Consider the following 13454-nt stretch of genomic DNA (forward strand, 5'->3'; position numbering starts at 1 on the left):
GAGACACATTCCTCACATCTGGAAAAAGGTATATTTTATTCAAATTTTAAATTACTAAAAGCACAAGCACTCACAGCTTGTACAATTCAGATTCAGATTTATTTATCACATGTACATCGACCCAAACAGTGAAATGCATTGTTTGCATTAACAACCAACACAACCAAGGATGTGCTGGGGGCAGCCCAGAAGTGTCGCCACACTTTCAGGTGCCCACAATGTTCGGCAGAACAACACAAGCAGCAACAAGAACAACAAAACAAGAGAACAAACGGCAAAATAAGCCCCTTTCCCTCCCTACACATATAGTCAGGCAGGCATCCAACCTCAGGCCAGCCACCTCCAGGCCTCCCGTCCCTGTCCCTGGATTCTCAAACTCCCAGGCATCGGACCTCCAACTTTCAGTACCTAGTCCAGACACGCTGTCTTGCAGACATCGGACCGCTAAGCTCCATATAAGATAACCCTGGGGCTTCGACTTCCGTGCCTCTCCTTCTAGACTCGCCACTTGTCAAAACGTAATCTGATCAATCCCTGTCAGGCTTATGGTTTCTCTTTGTGATCTGATCCTTCAACCTAGTTCTTCCTCTTTTAGACATAGTTTCTCACACTGATTCCAGGTTCTTGTCTTCCGTGATTTGCTAAGCAGTCGAATCCTGTTTCCTAGACCCATTTGTGCCCAGCTTCTTTTGTTCTCTAAAAAATAAACAGAGTTAAATTGATATTTCAGTCCAAGTCGTACCAACATTGTATCCTAAAGTACCGGTAGCTGGACTATTACTTGTTATACCACCACCTACATTTCCCACTTCAACTGTACTGGTTCTGAGCTAATCAGGTGTTGGAGAGCTTGGAAGTGATTGCTGCTGACAGCTTACCCACATGGGCTTTGTGACTTAGTCTCATCACATAAGCATTTCACTGCCTTAACCTAGACTTCTAGTTATCTTTTATTAATACAATAACTAGCTCTACTGTCTGCTGTTGAGCCTTGGATGCCAAGCAAGATGCTTCAGAGTGGAATCATTTTCTTTCTTATCTCACAATAACCAGGAGGCTGATGTCTACTTGTTTCAGTATTAGTTCTCAGAGACCTTGACTGCCAGTAAAACCAGGCAACTCTCCAATGACAAATGAAAACAATATTATTTTGCTGAACTGTTTCATGAAGATCCAGTTTCAATTTGTAGTAACATCTATTTTAATCACAGTTTAATTACCATTGATGGATTCTCAAATCATTTCCCAATTCATAATTGTGTGGTCAATCAATAAAAAAAAGAGATTTACTCTTTCAAATAAATTGTCATCAATCTCTTTATGTTTTTTGCAGCATTCTCAAAGACCTTCATGGATATTAACCACGTCCTCCCTATGTGGCAACCTCCAAATCTTTGTTTACACTGATAATGCTCCATTCGTCTGTTGTGGGATGGTTGCTTGTAATCCTTGAACTCTACACCATTTACCATTCTGTTATGTTTTCTTACGTTATCTACGTTGGATTTTGGCCATAGTCTAGATTCCATTTCTCCAACTCACATACAATTTTTGACGGTGGTGGGTGAATGTATGCTATCATTCATCTGCTTTGGGATCATTTTCTTTGCTGAAGTCACTCCATAAATGTATATTCTGCTGTTACTTTGCTGTACCACATTTTCCAACTATAAAACAAAATTCTCAGGGGTAGTGTTCACACAACTACCTTTACACTCTTTTAGATGAACCATTAGCTCCACAGCCTCAAGAATGACTCCCCCAGCTTGGAGGATTCTTGCATTCAATTATAAAAGAATTTTCCTGTCAACTTGAATAAAGGTACCATACTATTCGGAGAGAGCACCATTGAATTTCCAGCTACAGAAGCTCTGGGATCAATCAACTCCAGCTTGTTAATAACTGATCCAAGTTCATAAATATTGGCAAACTATTCATTAATGGCTCGATGGGCACCCTTTCCAGTGGAAAGAAGTGAATATTAGCAAAAAAAAGCAATGGTCTCAGTCATTTTAATATATCTAGAATTGTTATCTTGAGTAAACTACCAGCAGTCAAGTAAACATTTTGTTACCTATCGAGATGACAACAGGATAACAGATTAGCTACATCCTAATGCAGATCTGAATATTAATAATTAATCTATATATATATATATATATATATATAGTTTATAACTTCACTCTGGCAACCTCTGTGACGACACTGGTGCCAAGCTGTATTGGCACTTGTCCTTCCCTTGGACTATATCAGTGATATGGTGAGGTGGAACCCGCTGCATGGGCAACAGCCAGTTCTTCAAATCTTCCTGCCCAGGCTTGCCCTGGAGAGGACACAGTCCACCGGATGCGCAAACCCATGATCCCCTGGGATCACCAGCTCCCTGTTACCTATATATACAAGGTTTTCTTCAAATTTTCTCTCCTTTCCTCAATTAGGTACAAAATGTTTGGAACGGTTTGGGTACCTTACTCAAATAATTGCACCTAGGTAAAGATTAATTACACTAAGTTACAGAACTATTCTTTGTAGGAGTTGTGCAGTATTCTAACCTTAAATAATCATTAGTCTCAAGAGACCATGGACCTGCGCCCTTGGAAAGTTTCCAGGGCGCAGGCCTGGGCAGGGTTGTATGGGAGACCGGCAGTTGCCCAAGCTGCAAGTCTCCCCTCTCCCCACCACTGATGTTGTCCAAGGGAAGGGCAAGGACCGATACAGCTTGGCACCTGTGTCATCACAGAGCAATGTGTGGTTAAGTGCCTTGCTCAAGGACACAACACGCTGCCTTAGCTGAGGTTCGAACTAGTGCCCTACACCTTCTTGTAATGGTGCAGAAGTAAACTATAGCAAGAATTAAATGCCTTTAAACTGGCATAATTCCATGATGTTCCTTCTCCAGGTTCAGACTGAGGTTCCTGGCTCACCAATCTTCATCATGCGAATGGCCCAGCATGCACGACACCTTGAAATACAAATTCTGGCCGATCAGTATGGTAATGCCATCTCACTGTTTGGACGTGACTGTTCCATTCAACGCCGACACCAGAAGATTATTGAGGAAGCCCCTGCAACTATTGCACCTCAGTCAGTGATTGAACACATGGAAAAGGTGAATGGCATTTCAGGAAGGGAGTTGGGGCTATCTCTACTCCAATTATTTTACAACAGTAAGTTTTGCGGCGATGTCTGTAGAGGTTATTGTTAATGAGTAAATGGCTTCGTAACATCACTTCTCAGTAAATTTGAGAACACAGTAACATCCTTGGTCCATGAATCCTCTTGTAAGTTCATGTTTTTGAACATTGTCCAAACTTTTGTAGTTAGCAGCAAATAATCAGTGCTGGTCTTTCTTTCTGCAATTGGCTACATGTTTTCTATTGGGTGTTTGAACTACAGACTTGGTCAATTGGTCAGATTTGAGCAAGGGATCTAGGACACTTTTAAAATGAGCAATCAGCTGTTTATGACTTGAACCAATCAGATTAAAGAATTCTTAATGAGACATTCGGTCTAAATCATTGAAGTGTAAATTGGAATAGATTAGCAATCAACAATGCCAAATCAAATACATAGAGTGAATACAATGAAAAGTGATCTGTAACATCGCAGATATAATTGAAAATAATTAGAAAATTTCTAAGCATTAAAATTTAAAGGAGTGAGATGCCATATGGAAATGAAAATCAAAAACTGCAGGTGCTGGAAATCTGAAACAAAAGCAGGAAAAACTGAAAACGCTCAGCAGGTCAGGCAGCATCTGTTGGAAGAGAAACATTTCAAGTCTAAGACCCTTCATCAGAACAGCTGAAGAAACAGAAAGTGTCATTTAATGTTGTAGACACAAGATTCTGCTGATCAACACACACAAAAGACTGGATGGAGGTCAGCAGGTCAGGCAGCTTCTATGGAAAGGAATAAACAGTCAATGTTTTGGGCCAAGTCCGTTCATCAGGAAGGGAGGTAGTAAGATGCCAGAATAAGAAGACGGGAGGAGGGGAAGGAGGACAAGTCAGAAGGAAATAGGTGAAGTCAGATGGGTGGGGGTGGGGAGATGAAGGAAGAAGCTGGGAGGTGATAGGTGGAAAAGGTAAAGAACTGGAGAAGAAAGAGTCAGATAGGAGAGGAGAGTGGACCATGGGAGAAAAGGAAGGAGGAAGGAGCCCAGGGGGAGGTGATAGGCGGGTGGGGGTAAGAGGCAAGAGGACAGAGTGGGGAGTTGAAGAAGAGGGAAGGGGGAGGGGGATAATTACCAGGTTGGACAAATTGATGTCCATGCACCAGGTTGGAGGCTACCTAGACAGAATATGAGGTGCTTCTCCTCCAACCTGAGAGTGGCCTCATCATAGCAGAAGAGGAGGCCATGGACCGATGTGTTGGAATAGGAATTAAAATGGTTGGCCACCAGGAAATCCAGCGTTTTGCAGTTGGATCAGAGGTGCTTGACAGAGCAATCTCCAATCTAGGATGGGTCTCACCAATGTACAGGAGAAACATCGGGAGCACCGGATACAGAAGGCAAGCACAGCAGATTGGCAGGTGAAGTGTTGCCTCACCTGGAAGGGTTGCTTGGGTCCCTGAATGGAGATGAGGAAGGAGGTTTGCAGACAGGTGTACTTCTTCCACTTGTCGGGATAACCGCTAGGAGAGAGATCAGTGGGAGGGATGAATGGACAAAGGAATAACAAGGAGTAATTTCTTCTCTGAGTTATCTGTCTGTGATACTGGCTCATTTATTCCCTTTTTCTCATTTGCACATTCTGCCTTGCTCTTTACAACACCCTCATTAATATCTCATCCTCATAGTAAGACTTTCAACAGATGCCCCAGAGAAGTATTGAAATATTCAATGGGCAGAGACTTAGTTTCACAGGGTTGGAAAGGAAGGGGTTCCAGATAGATTAGAGCTGAATGAAAACACAAGAGACCACAGATGCTGGAATGTGAGACAAAAAACAAGTTGCTGGAGAAATTCAGCAGGTTAGGCAGCCTCTGTGGAGGGAATTTGGCAGTTGACGTTTCCAGTTGAGACCTTTCATCAGCATGCCCATATCAGAACCAAAGATTATCAGATAAAACAGTAAGTGAATAACAGAGTGTATTCATAGAGGAGAAGGTACTTTTAAAAAAGTAAAGTATGCAGTGTGATGGGGAAATTGTAGGGGAAAGGGATTATCTAAATAGTTCCTCCAAAACTTGACAGATAAAAGGAACTGAATGGCCTTCTAGTTCACTGCAACTTTCCGTGATTCCAAGAAATATCTAATGATTTACCTAGATCACTAAATTAAAGCTGATATTTTTCTGACATCATTGCTTTCCAGTATGCTGTTCAAATTGCCAAAATGGTTGCATATGTCAGCGCAGGAACTGTGGAATACCTCTACAGTCCAGATGGCACTTTCTATTTCCTGGAACTGAACCCTCGGCTGCAAGTGGAGCATCCTTGTACTGAGATGATAGCAGATGTCAATTTGCCCGCTGCCCAGTTACAGGTAAAATCTGGAGCAAATTAAAATGCAACTTTTGTCTTGCTCTTTACAACACATTTGTTAACTGTCTTCATTAACAACTCATCCTTAAAGTAAGCCTAGCTCGAGCAGATGATGTAAGAGCAGCATTCAATGGGCACAGAGCTCACTTCATTCAGTTGGAAAGAGATGGGTCCAGATAGATTAGAACTAACTTAGATACAAGAGACCACCAATGGTGGAAAATGAGGCAAAAATCAGAAAGAATTTGCTGAAGGAATCCTGCAGGTAAGGCAGCATCTGTTGAGGGATTTGGACTGTTTACATTTGGTTACAAGCATTGGAAAAGACCTTGTGGAATCCAAATTGTTCCATTTTCTGAACACCAGTTTAATGAATCACTGGTCTATAGCTATGTACTTCAAAAATGTAAAAAAACCCAGAAAGAATATATATGGTGAGCAATACAATGCTTTTGTTCTACATAACTCACTTTGTACTTGGTGTCAGTCAGGTCTGTTGTAATGCAAGCAAGTAGAGAGAGAAAAACAAAGTACACTCTTTTTTGCCTTCTCCAATGTGCCAGCCATGGAGAACAATCTCTTGTTCTGGTGTAACATTTTCCTTCTCTGTTTCCCATTTTCTCACACCACACGTTGACAGCTGATGGAATTCAGCAGCTGAAAACTGGATCATCTTTGGAGACTAAGTGCTTAAAAACATGACATGAATGAATGTCATTGTCAACCTCCATCCCACTTCCATTCTTAATTTCCTGTCTTTGTTCTCTTATGCTATTCCAGCAAAGCCTACAGGAACTTGAGAAATGGTAGCTCATCTTTCAACATATTATAGCCCTTAGTATTTAACATTACATGGAACATTTCAGATAACCAGCCATTCCAGTTTGAAAACCAGTCAGTTCAGATGAAAGATCAGCAACTTATAATGTTAATTCAGTTTCTCTCAGGTTCTATTGGGCACTGCTTTTATCTCTCTTTTTCTGCTCTGTGACTCTGTGGCTTAGAGTAAGAGACTCTGTGCTCTATGTGTTAGAGGCTGATATCAGAACAACTAGCGGAAATGTTCAAGGACATCTTCAATCTCTCACTGCTGCAGTCGGAGGCTCCCACCTGGTTTAAAAGAGCAACTCATACCAGTACCCACGAAGAGCAGGGTGAGCAGGGTGTACCATGAAGAGAATTCTAACTGATTACATCATCACCTGGAATGGGGAGGACTATCAACCAGATACACTCACATCTGCTGTGATGAAGTGCTATGAGAGATTGGTTATGTCCAGAATCAACTCCTGCCTAAGCAAGAACCTGGACCCACTGCAGTTTGTCAATTGTACAATAGGTCTACGGCAGATGCAATCTCACTGGCTCTCCACTTGGCCTTGGATTACCTGGAGAATAGTAATACCTACGTCAAGTTGTTACTTATTGATTACCGTTCAGCATTCAACATCATCATACCCTCAATACTAATCAACTTGGGCCTCTGTATCTCAGATTCCAGATTCAGATTCAGTTCATTGTCATTTATAAACCACAAATGCAATGTAGTTAAAAAATGAGACATGATATCAATGAATGATATCATGAAAAAGCACAAAACAGACCACACAAGAAAAACCACATAACGTTTGGTAATCCCCAATCCAGAGTCCAGAATCCAGAATCTCTCTCTGCAATTGGATCCTTGACTTCCTCATTGGAAGACCACAGACAATGTATATCAGAAATAACACCTTCCCCTTGTTAACAATCAATATTGGCGTGCCTCAAGGATGTGTGCTTATCCCACTGCTCTACTCTCTCTACGCCCATGACTGCGTGGCTAGGTACAGCTCAAACACCATCTATAAATTTTCCAATGACACAACTATACTTAGTAGAATTTCAAATGGTGACAAGGAGACATATAGGAGTGAGATAGGTCAGCTGGTTGAGTGGTTGTCACAATAATTCAACGTAGAAGGCAAAGTTGAGGGAGCGCACACCAGTCCTCATTGAGAGATCAGCTACTGAAAAGGTTGAGCATTTTCAAGTTTCTAGGTGTCAACATCTCTGAAGATCTATTCTGGGCCCAATATATTGATGGAATTACAAAGAAGGCACAACTGTGGCTATATTTCATTAGGAGTTTGAGAAGACTTGGTATGTTACCAAAGACTCTCAGAAATTTCTACAGATGTACCATGACTCTACTGCGCAGGATCAAAATGATTTACAGAAAGTTGCTAACTCAGCCAGATCCATTATGGGCACTAGTCTCCCCAGCATCAAGAACATCTCCAAAAGGTGATGCTTCAAAAAAGCATCATCCATCATTAAGGACCCCTGTCACACAGGACATGCTGTCTTCTCATTGCTACCATCAAGGAGGAGGTACAGGAGCCTGAAAACACACTCACAATGTTGTAGGAACACTTTCTTCCCCTCTGCCCCTCAGATTTCTGAATGGACAATGAATCTATGTACACTACCTCACTTTTTATTTCTTTTTTGCTCTCTTTTCACTATTTATATAACTATTTACAATAAATTTAAAATACACTTCTGGTCAATGCGATCCTACAGCTGTAAAAACAACAATTGATTGAAGGGCAGTCGTGCCTTACGAGCCTGATTGAATTTGCTCTATCATATGACCTCTCACTGACGGGAAAATGACGTCACTCCACCATCATAAGACCATTTTTTTTATTACCTCATGCCCAGCATAGCCTCAATTACATCATGATCATGTTTCAGGTACAAGATACCCACGGATATGTAACACCAGACACCCCATTGCCGTCAGACTTCAACCACGTAAGGTCCAGATGTTGTTCACCGTGGTCAGAGGTGGAGACCTGTGCAAGGAAGATATTGAAGTGCCACAGGGGGTGCACCATCTCCAGTAGCACTGAGGCAAATCCCGGTGGCAAGGGTGAACCCAGGACAACCGGTCCCACATCTTGACTGCAGGAGGTCGCCAGGTCCTTAGTCTGTTAAAGCCCGCCTATTGCGTGCCTCCAGCGTATTGCTTTTCTGTCAGGGTGCGCTCCCTTAGCCTTGTCTCAACAGACTTACCACAATGCAGTGGGGCTATTTACCCATAGCTGGGACAGTGGTTGATGGGTGCCAGGGCGTGTCCACACAGTGGTGGGCCTGCACGCCACATCTCTGGGGCCCACTACTGCTCCAAGATCCCCTGTAGTTTAGCCTGGGACCGTAAGATACCCAGTTTCCGTGTGTGGCCCCGAGGAGGCACTGCAGGAGTCTTGGTGGTGGAGAGGCTCCGTACTGGCAGGAGGAGGTTTACACACTCGGCTCCTCTTTTCACCCTCTGTTGAGGAGGCTAGCCAGCGGCAATAGCTGTAAGCAGAGAGTAGCAAGCAGACAGCACTATGTGGCATACAGCATGCAACATGCACTAACTACAAGCACTACTGCACTAGACGCTTCACACACACCCTGTGAGCAAATACTCCACCCACTCACTTGGGAGTAGGTACAGAGGAGATGTCAGGGGTAAGTTTTTTATGCAGAGAGTGGTGAGTGCATGGATTGGGCTGCTGGCAATAGTGGTGGAGGAGGATACGATAGGGTCTTTTAAGAAACTTTTGGATAGGTACAGGGAACTTTGAAAAATAGAGGGCTATAGGTAACCCTAGTAATTTCTAAGGTAGGGACATGTTCGGTACAACTTTGTGGGCCAAAGGGCCTGTATTGTGCCGTAGGTTTTCTATGTTTGAGCAGACAACGTTGATCAACATCGTATATGAGTGTGGGTGTGAAGTGGGGGGAGGGGTGAGAGATATGTGTGGTTAAAGAGAGCAGGTGGATACATTGTAAATATAGGAATGTCCTTTGATCTTTAGCATATAAAATGTCATGTCCTTGTGGGTTGAACAGGCCTCTTCCTCCAAAAGAGTCTCAATATGAAGCCTGCTGAGTCTCATTTTGTTCAATAAAGAGACTACTTCATGTCTACCCAGTACTTTTCCCTGGTGACTTTGTTCACAGTACAACACAGACAGACCAGTTATGTTTAACAAGTCCTTACCATCCTCACTCGCACCAGCTTTCCTTGTGTCATTCATTTAAAACCATTCTCCTTACACATCCTCTCATGCTCCATCTTCAAACAGGCTTGATCTTGAACTTTTATTAATTTTGCTGAGATATCATTAATCTGTAACATTTACTAGTTCTTAATCCATTGATGTAACCTCACATTTCAGTTATTTTCTGTTTTTATGTCAGCTTTCTTCAATGTATTAAAATGTTAGCAGTTTTATACTAGGCCTGATAAAGAAATATGTTGTGATTGTTTAAATTCATTTCATTTCAAATGAAGAAAGCAATGGTTACAAAATTGGTTTGGAATAAATTTGATGTGAATAAAGTGGTTAAGTTCTATTTTTTTAACCTTACTCAGATCTAAATTGCTGCATTCAGGTTTGAAGAGTTAAAACAAATGTAATTAAAATGCCTGAGGTTTGGTGTAACTTTGATTTGCATATTCTTTTTGTGTTGCTGTTGAGGTTGCTATGGGGATCCCCTTGCACCGGATTAAGGATATCAGAGTTCTGTATGGAGAATCTCCTTGGGCTGACTCACCAATCAACTTCACAGAGCCAGTAAATATTCCAAGGCCCAGAGGTCACGTTATTGCTGCCAGGATCACAAGTGAAAACCCTGATGAGGTACAACTTAATAAAAACTCTTTTAACTCCAGATGTAATTTTTATAATGCAACTGTAACTTTTTGAACACTTTACGTACATGCATTCTATCTTTTTTCATAAATCTGATATGTCACTAAAAAAAAGGAAACCTAAAAGTGTTATTTAAGATACAAATTACATATATATTGCTTTCTCACATGTTTAAAGTTGGGGGAAATGGACTTTCTTCACTGATATGTATGAAAATACAGATCTGTTTTTACTGGCTTCCCTTTCACCAATGTGGTTATTAAGATTGATCTGTTCTCCTTACTTATGAGGTGAAAATGATAAATCAGTAAACTGAAGGAGTTTGCTGTAAGTTTACATTTATTGATACTTTACCCCAGCCTCTTGTGCACCAGCCAATATCCATCCCTTTGTAAGTTAGACAGCCTCCTGTAGGCCATTAGCTGAAATATGTTCTACCACAAGGTATAATTGTGCCAAAACAATGATTTACTTAGATTGAAAAGTAACTTGGAGCAACTGTATCAGTATCAGTAAGGCAGTAAACTAGTATTAAAGTACAGATGAAAGATGACCAATTAGGCCAAGATTTGCTGCTACATTTTTTAGACTTTTTTGTGACAATACTGTGGATTAGTATTTGCCTCTTGAGTGAAAATCTGTCAGCTGCGTTTAGAAGGGCTTCGGCCCAAAATATTGACTGTTTATTCTTTTCAATAGATGCTGCCTGACCTCCAGTATTTTGTGTGTGTTGCTTTAGTTTAAGGTTCAAAGTAAATTTTATGATTGGAGTACATGTATGTCACCACGTACAACCCTGAAATTCATTTTCCTGTGAGCATACTCAGCAAATCTATAGAATAGTACCTATAACAAGATCAACGAATGATCACCCAGGGTGCAGAAGATGACAAACTGTGGAAATACAAATAAATACAAATATAAATAAATAGCGAGAGCTTGAAATAACAAGATAAAGAGTCCTCAAAGTGAGATAATTGGTTGTGGGAACATCAATGAATAGGACAAGTGAGTGTAGTTATCCCCTTGTTCAAGAGCCTGATGGTTGATTAATAGTAACTGTTCATGAACCTGCGGAGCAGACTCGATAGGATGAATGGTCAACTTCTGCTCCTTTGTCTTATGGTCTTATGGTAGTGTGAGACCTGAGGCTGTTGTACCTTCTACCTGATGGCAGCAGTGAGAAGAGAGCATGTCCTGGGTGGTGGGGATCTCTGATGATGGAGGCTACTTTCCTACGACAGCATGTCATATAGATGTGCACAGTTGTTGGGAGGGCTTTACCCATGATGTACTGAACCAAATCCACTACCTTTTGTAGGATTTTCCATTCAAAGGTCTTGGTGTTTCTATACTATGCCATGATGCAACCGGTCAATTTATACTCCACTAGACATCTATCGAAGTTTGTTAAAGCTTTTGACGTCATGGCAGATCTCTGCAGACTCCTAAGGAAGCAGAGGTGCTGCTGTGCTTAATTGCATTAATGTGCCAGCTCCAGAACGGGACCTCTGAAGTAATAACACCGAGGAATTTAACCCTCTCCACCTCTGATCCTCCAATGAAGACTGGCTCATGGACCTCTAATTCCCCTCTCCTGAAGTCTACAGTCTGTTCCTTGGACTTACTGACAATGAGTGAGAGGTTTTTGTCATTGACAGCTCTCATTAAAAATGGATCAATAAATTGGATGTTTAGATGAAATGTTCATATTCTACTGACTGGTAAATGATCAATCCCCAAAAGCGCCGCACTATGTAACCTTCTTTTCTTTTTTCTTCTCTCTCTGATCCAGGGATTTAAGCCTAGCTCAGGAACAGTCCAGGAGTTAAACTTCCGTAGCAACAAAAATGTCTGGGGATACTTCAGTGTGGCAGCAGCTGGAGGACTGCATGAATTTGCTGATTCCCAGTTTGGCCATTGTTTCTCCTGGGGAGAAAACCGTGAGGAAGCTATCTCGTGAGTAGCAATTGTGTTGCCCAATTACATCAAAAGCATGTACAAAGATGTTTCCCATTTAAACCCTGTATAGACTCATATTGAAGAGGAGAGTTGTTCTCATCATTACTTGAACTTCTGTATATGTCAATTAATAGACTAAAGTGTCTGAGGGAGGAGATTGGTTGAATTTGGTCCATCAAGCTATTTATATGATACAGCATTTGACTATTTTATTTGTCCAGTGTTTATTTTGCAAGTGAGGTAAAGTTTTACCCCCCTCACCTTTTTCTTTGTTTGTATATACAAGCATTCCAAACTTAGATGCACGAGTAGCAGGTGAATAAGATCAAGTAGAGATAGAAAGAAACCTGGTGTAAGAGAATGCTGGGGGTACCCAGAAGATCATGTAAAAAATGTGTTAATGTTTGCAGGCATTTCACCTGGCATCAGAAGTGACCAGTTCTGACACTAATTGGAAAGGGGGGTTATCTGAAATTGTTGAATTTAATACTGAGTCCTGACGGCTGCTCGAGAATGAGGTTTATTTTTCCCTCTGAGTTTACTTTGGATCTTGTTGGAATATTGTAGGAACCCAAGGGTAGAAATTCAGAATGGGAGTTGGATTTGAAGCGAAAGGCAAATGGGAACTCTGAACAAGGTGCAAACTGAACAAGATGTTGTTAAAAGCAGTCAACCAATCTGAGTTTGTTTTCTTCAATAAAAGGGAGTACCAAATGTCATACTGTGAATTGCAAAAGCACAAGTGCATTGCTGCTTCTCCTGGAAGGACTGTTTGAATCACTGGTGGAGGGAAGGGAAGATGTGAATGTATAGCTGTTGCATCTCCCACTTTGGCTTCCCTTACTTTTTTTAAAAACTTATTCAAAAATAAATTATATACAATAAACCATTCAATGACTTTCAATCCTTTACAAATGTTTCCATTACGGTCTTCACACTTTCACACTTTTCGCCACCCACTTAGCACTCTGTTATTCCATATTTACATTGCCTTATTGAGGGGTGTACACCCCACCCCCCTACCCCTCAACTCCTGTGGGAGAAGAACCCTAGACTGTGGTCCTTCCCCACCGGGCCCTTGCAGTGGCTGTACCAAGTTTGAGTGCGTCCCTCAGCACGTACTCCTGCAGCCGAGAATGTGCCAGTCGGCAGCATTCCCCCACAGACATCTCCATGTGCTGGTAGACCATCAAGTTTCGGGCCGACCAAAGAGCATCTTTGACCGAGTTGATCTGCCAGCAGCACCGGATGTTGGTCTCGGTGTGTGTCCCCGGGAACAGCCCGGAGATCAGAGAGTCCTCTGTTACACA

At 41.7% G+C, this 13454-nt stretch overlaps 1 protein-coding gene across 1 annotated transcript in view; it reads left to right on the forward strand.

The window, feature by feature from the left end:
* acacb (acetyl-CoA carboxylase beta) overlaps positions 1–13454 on the forward strand; it is a 172863-nt gene that overhangs the window by 39753 nt on the left and 119656 nt on the right. The window contains exons 9-12 of the mRNA XM_073065876.1: positions 2900–3109; positions 5322–5492; positions 10009–10170; positions 11978–12141. Coding sequence (XP_072921977.1) covers positions 2900–3109; positions 5322–5492; positions 10009–10170; positions 11978–12141 — 707 coding nt within the window. The remainder of the gene's footprint in view (positions 1–2899; positions 3110–5321; positions 5493–10008; positions 10171–11977; positions 12142–13454) is intronic.

This window comes from Hemitrygon akajei, chromosome 14 (genome assembly GCF_048418815.1).
Source record: "Hemitrygon akajei chromosome 14, sHemAka1.3, whole genome shotgun sequence".
Lineage (NCBI taxonomy): Eukaryota > Metazoa > Chordata > Chondrichthyes > Myliobatiformes > Dasyatidae > Hemitrygon > Hemitrygon akajei.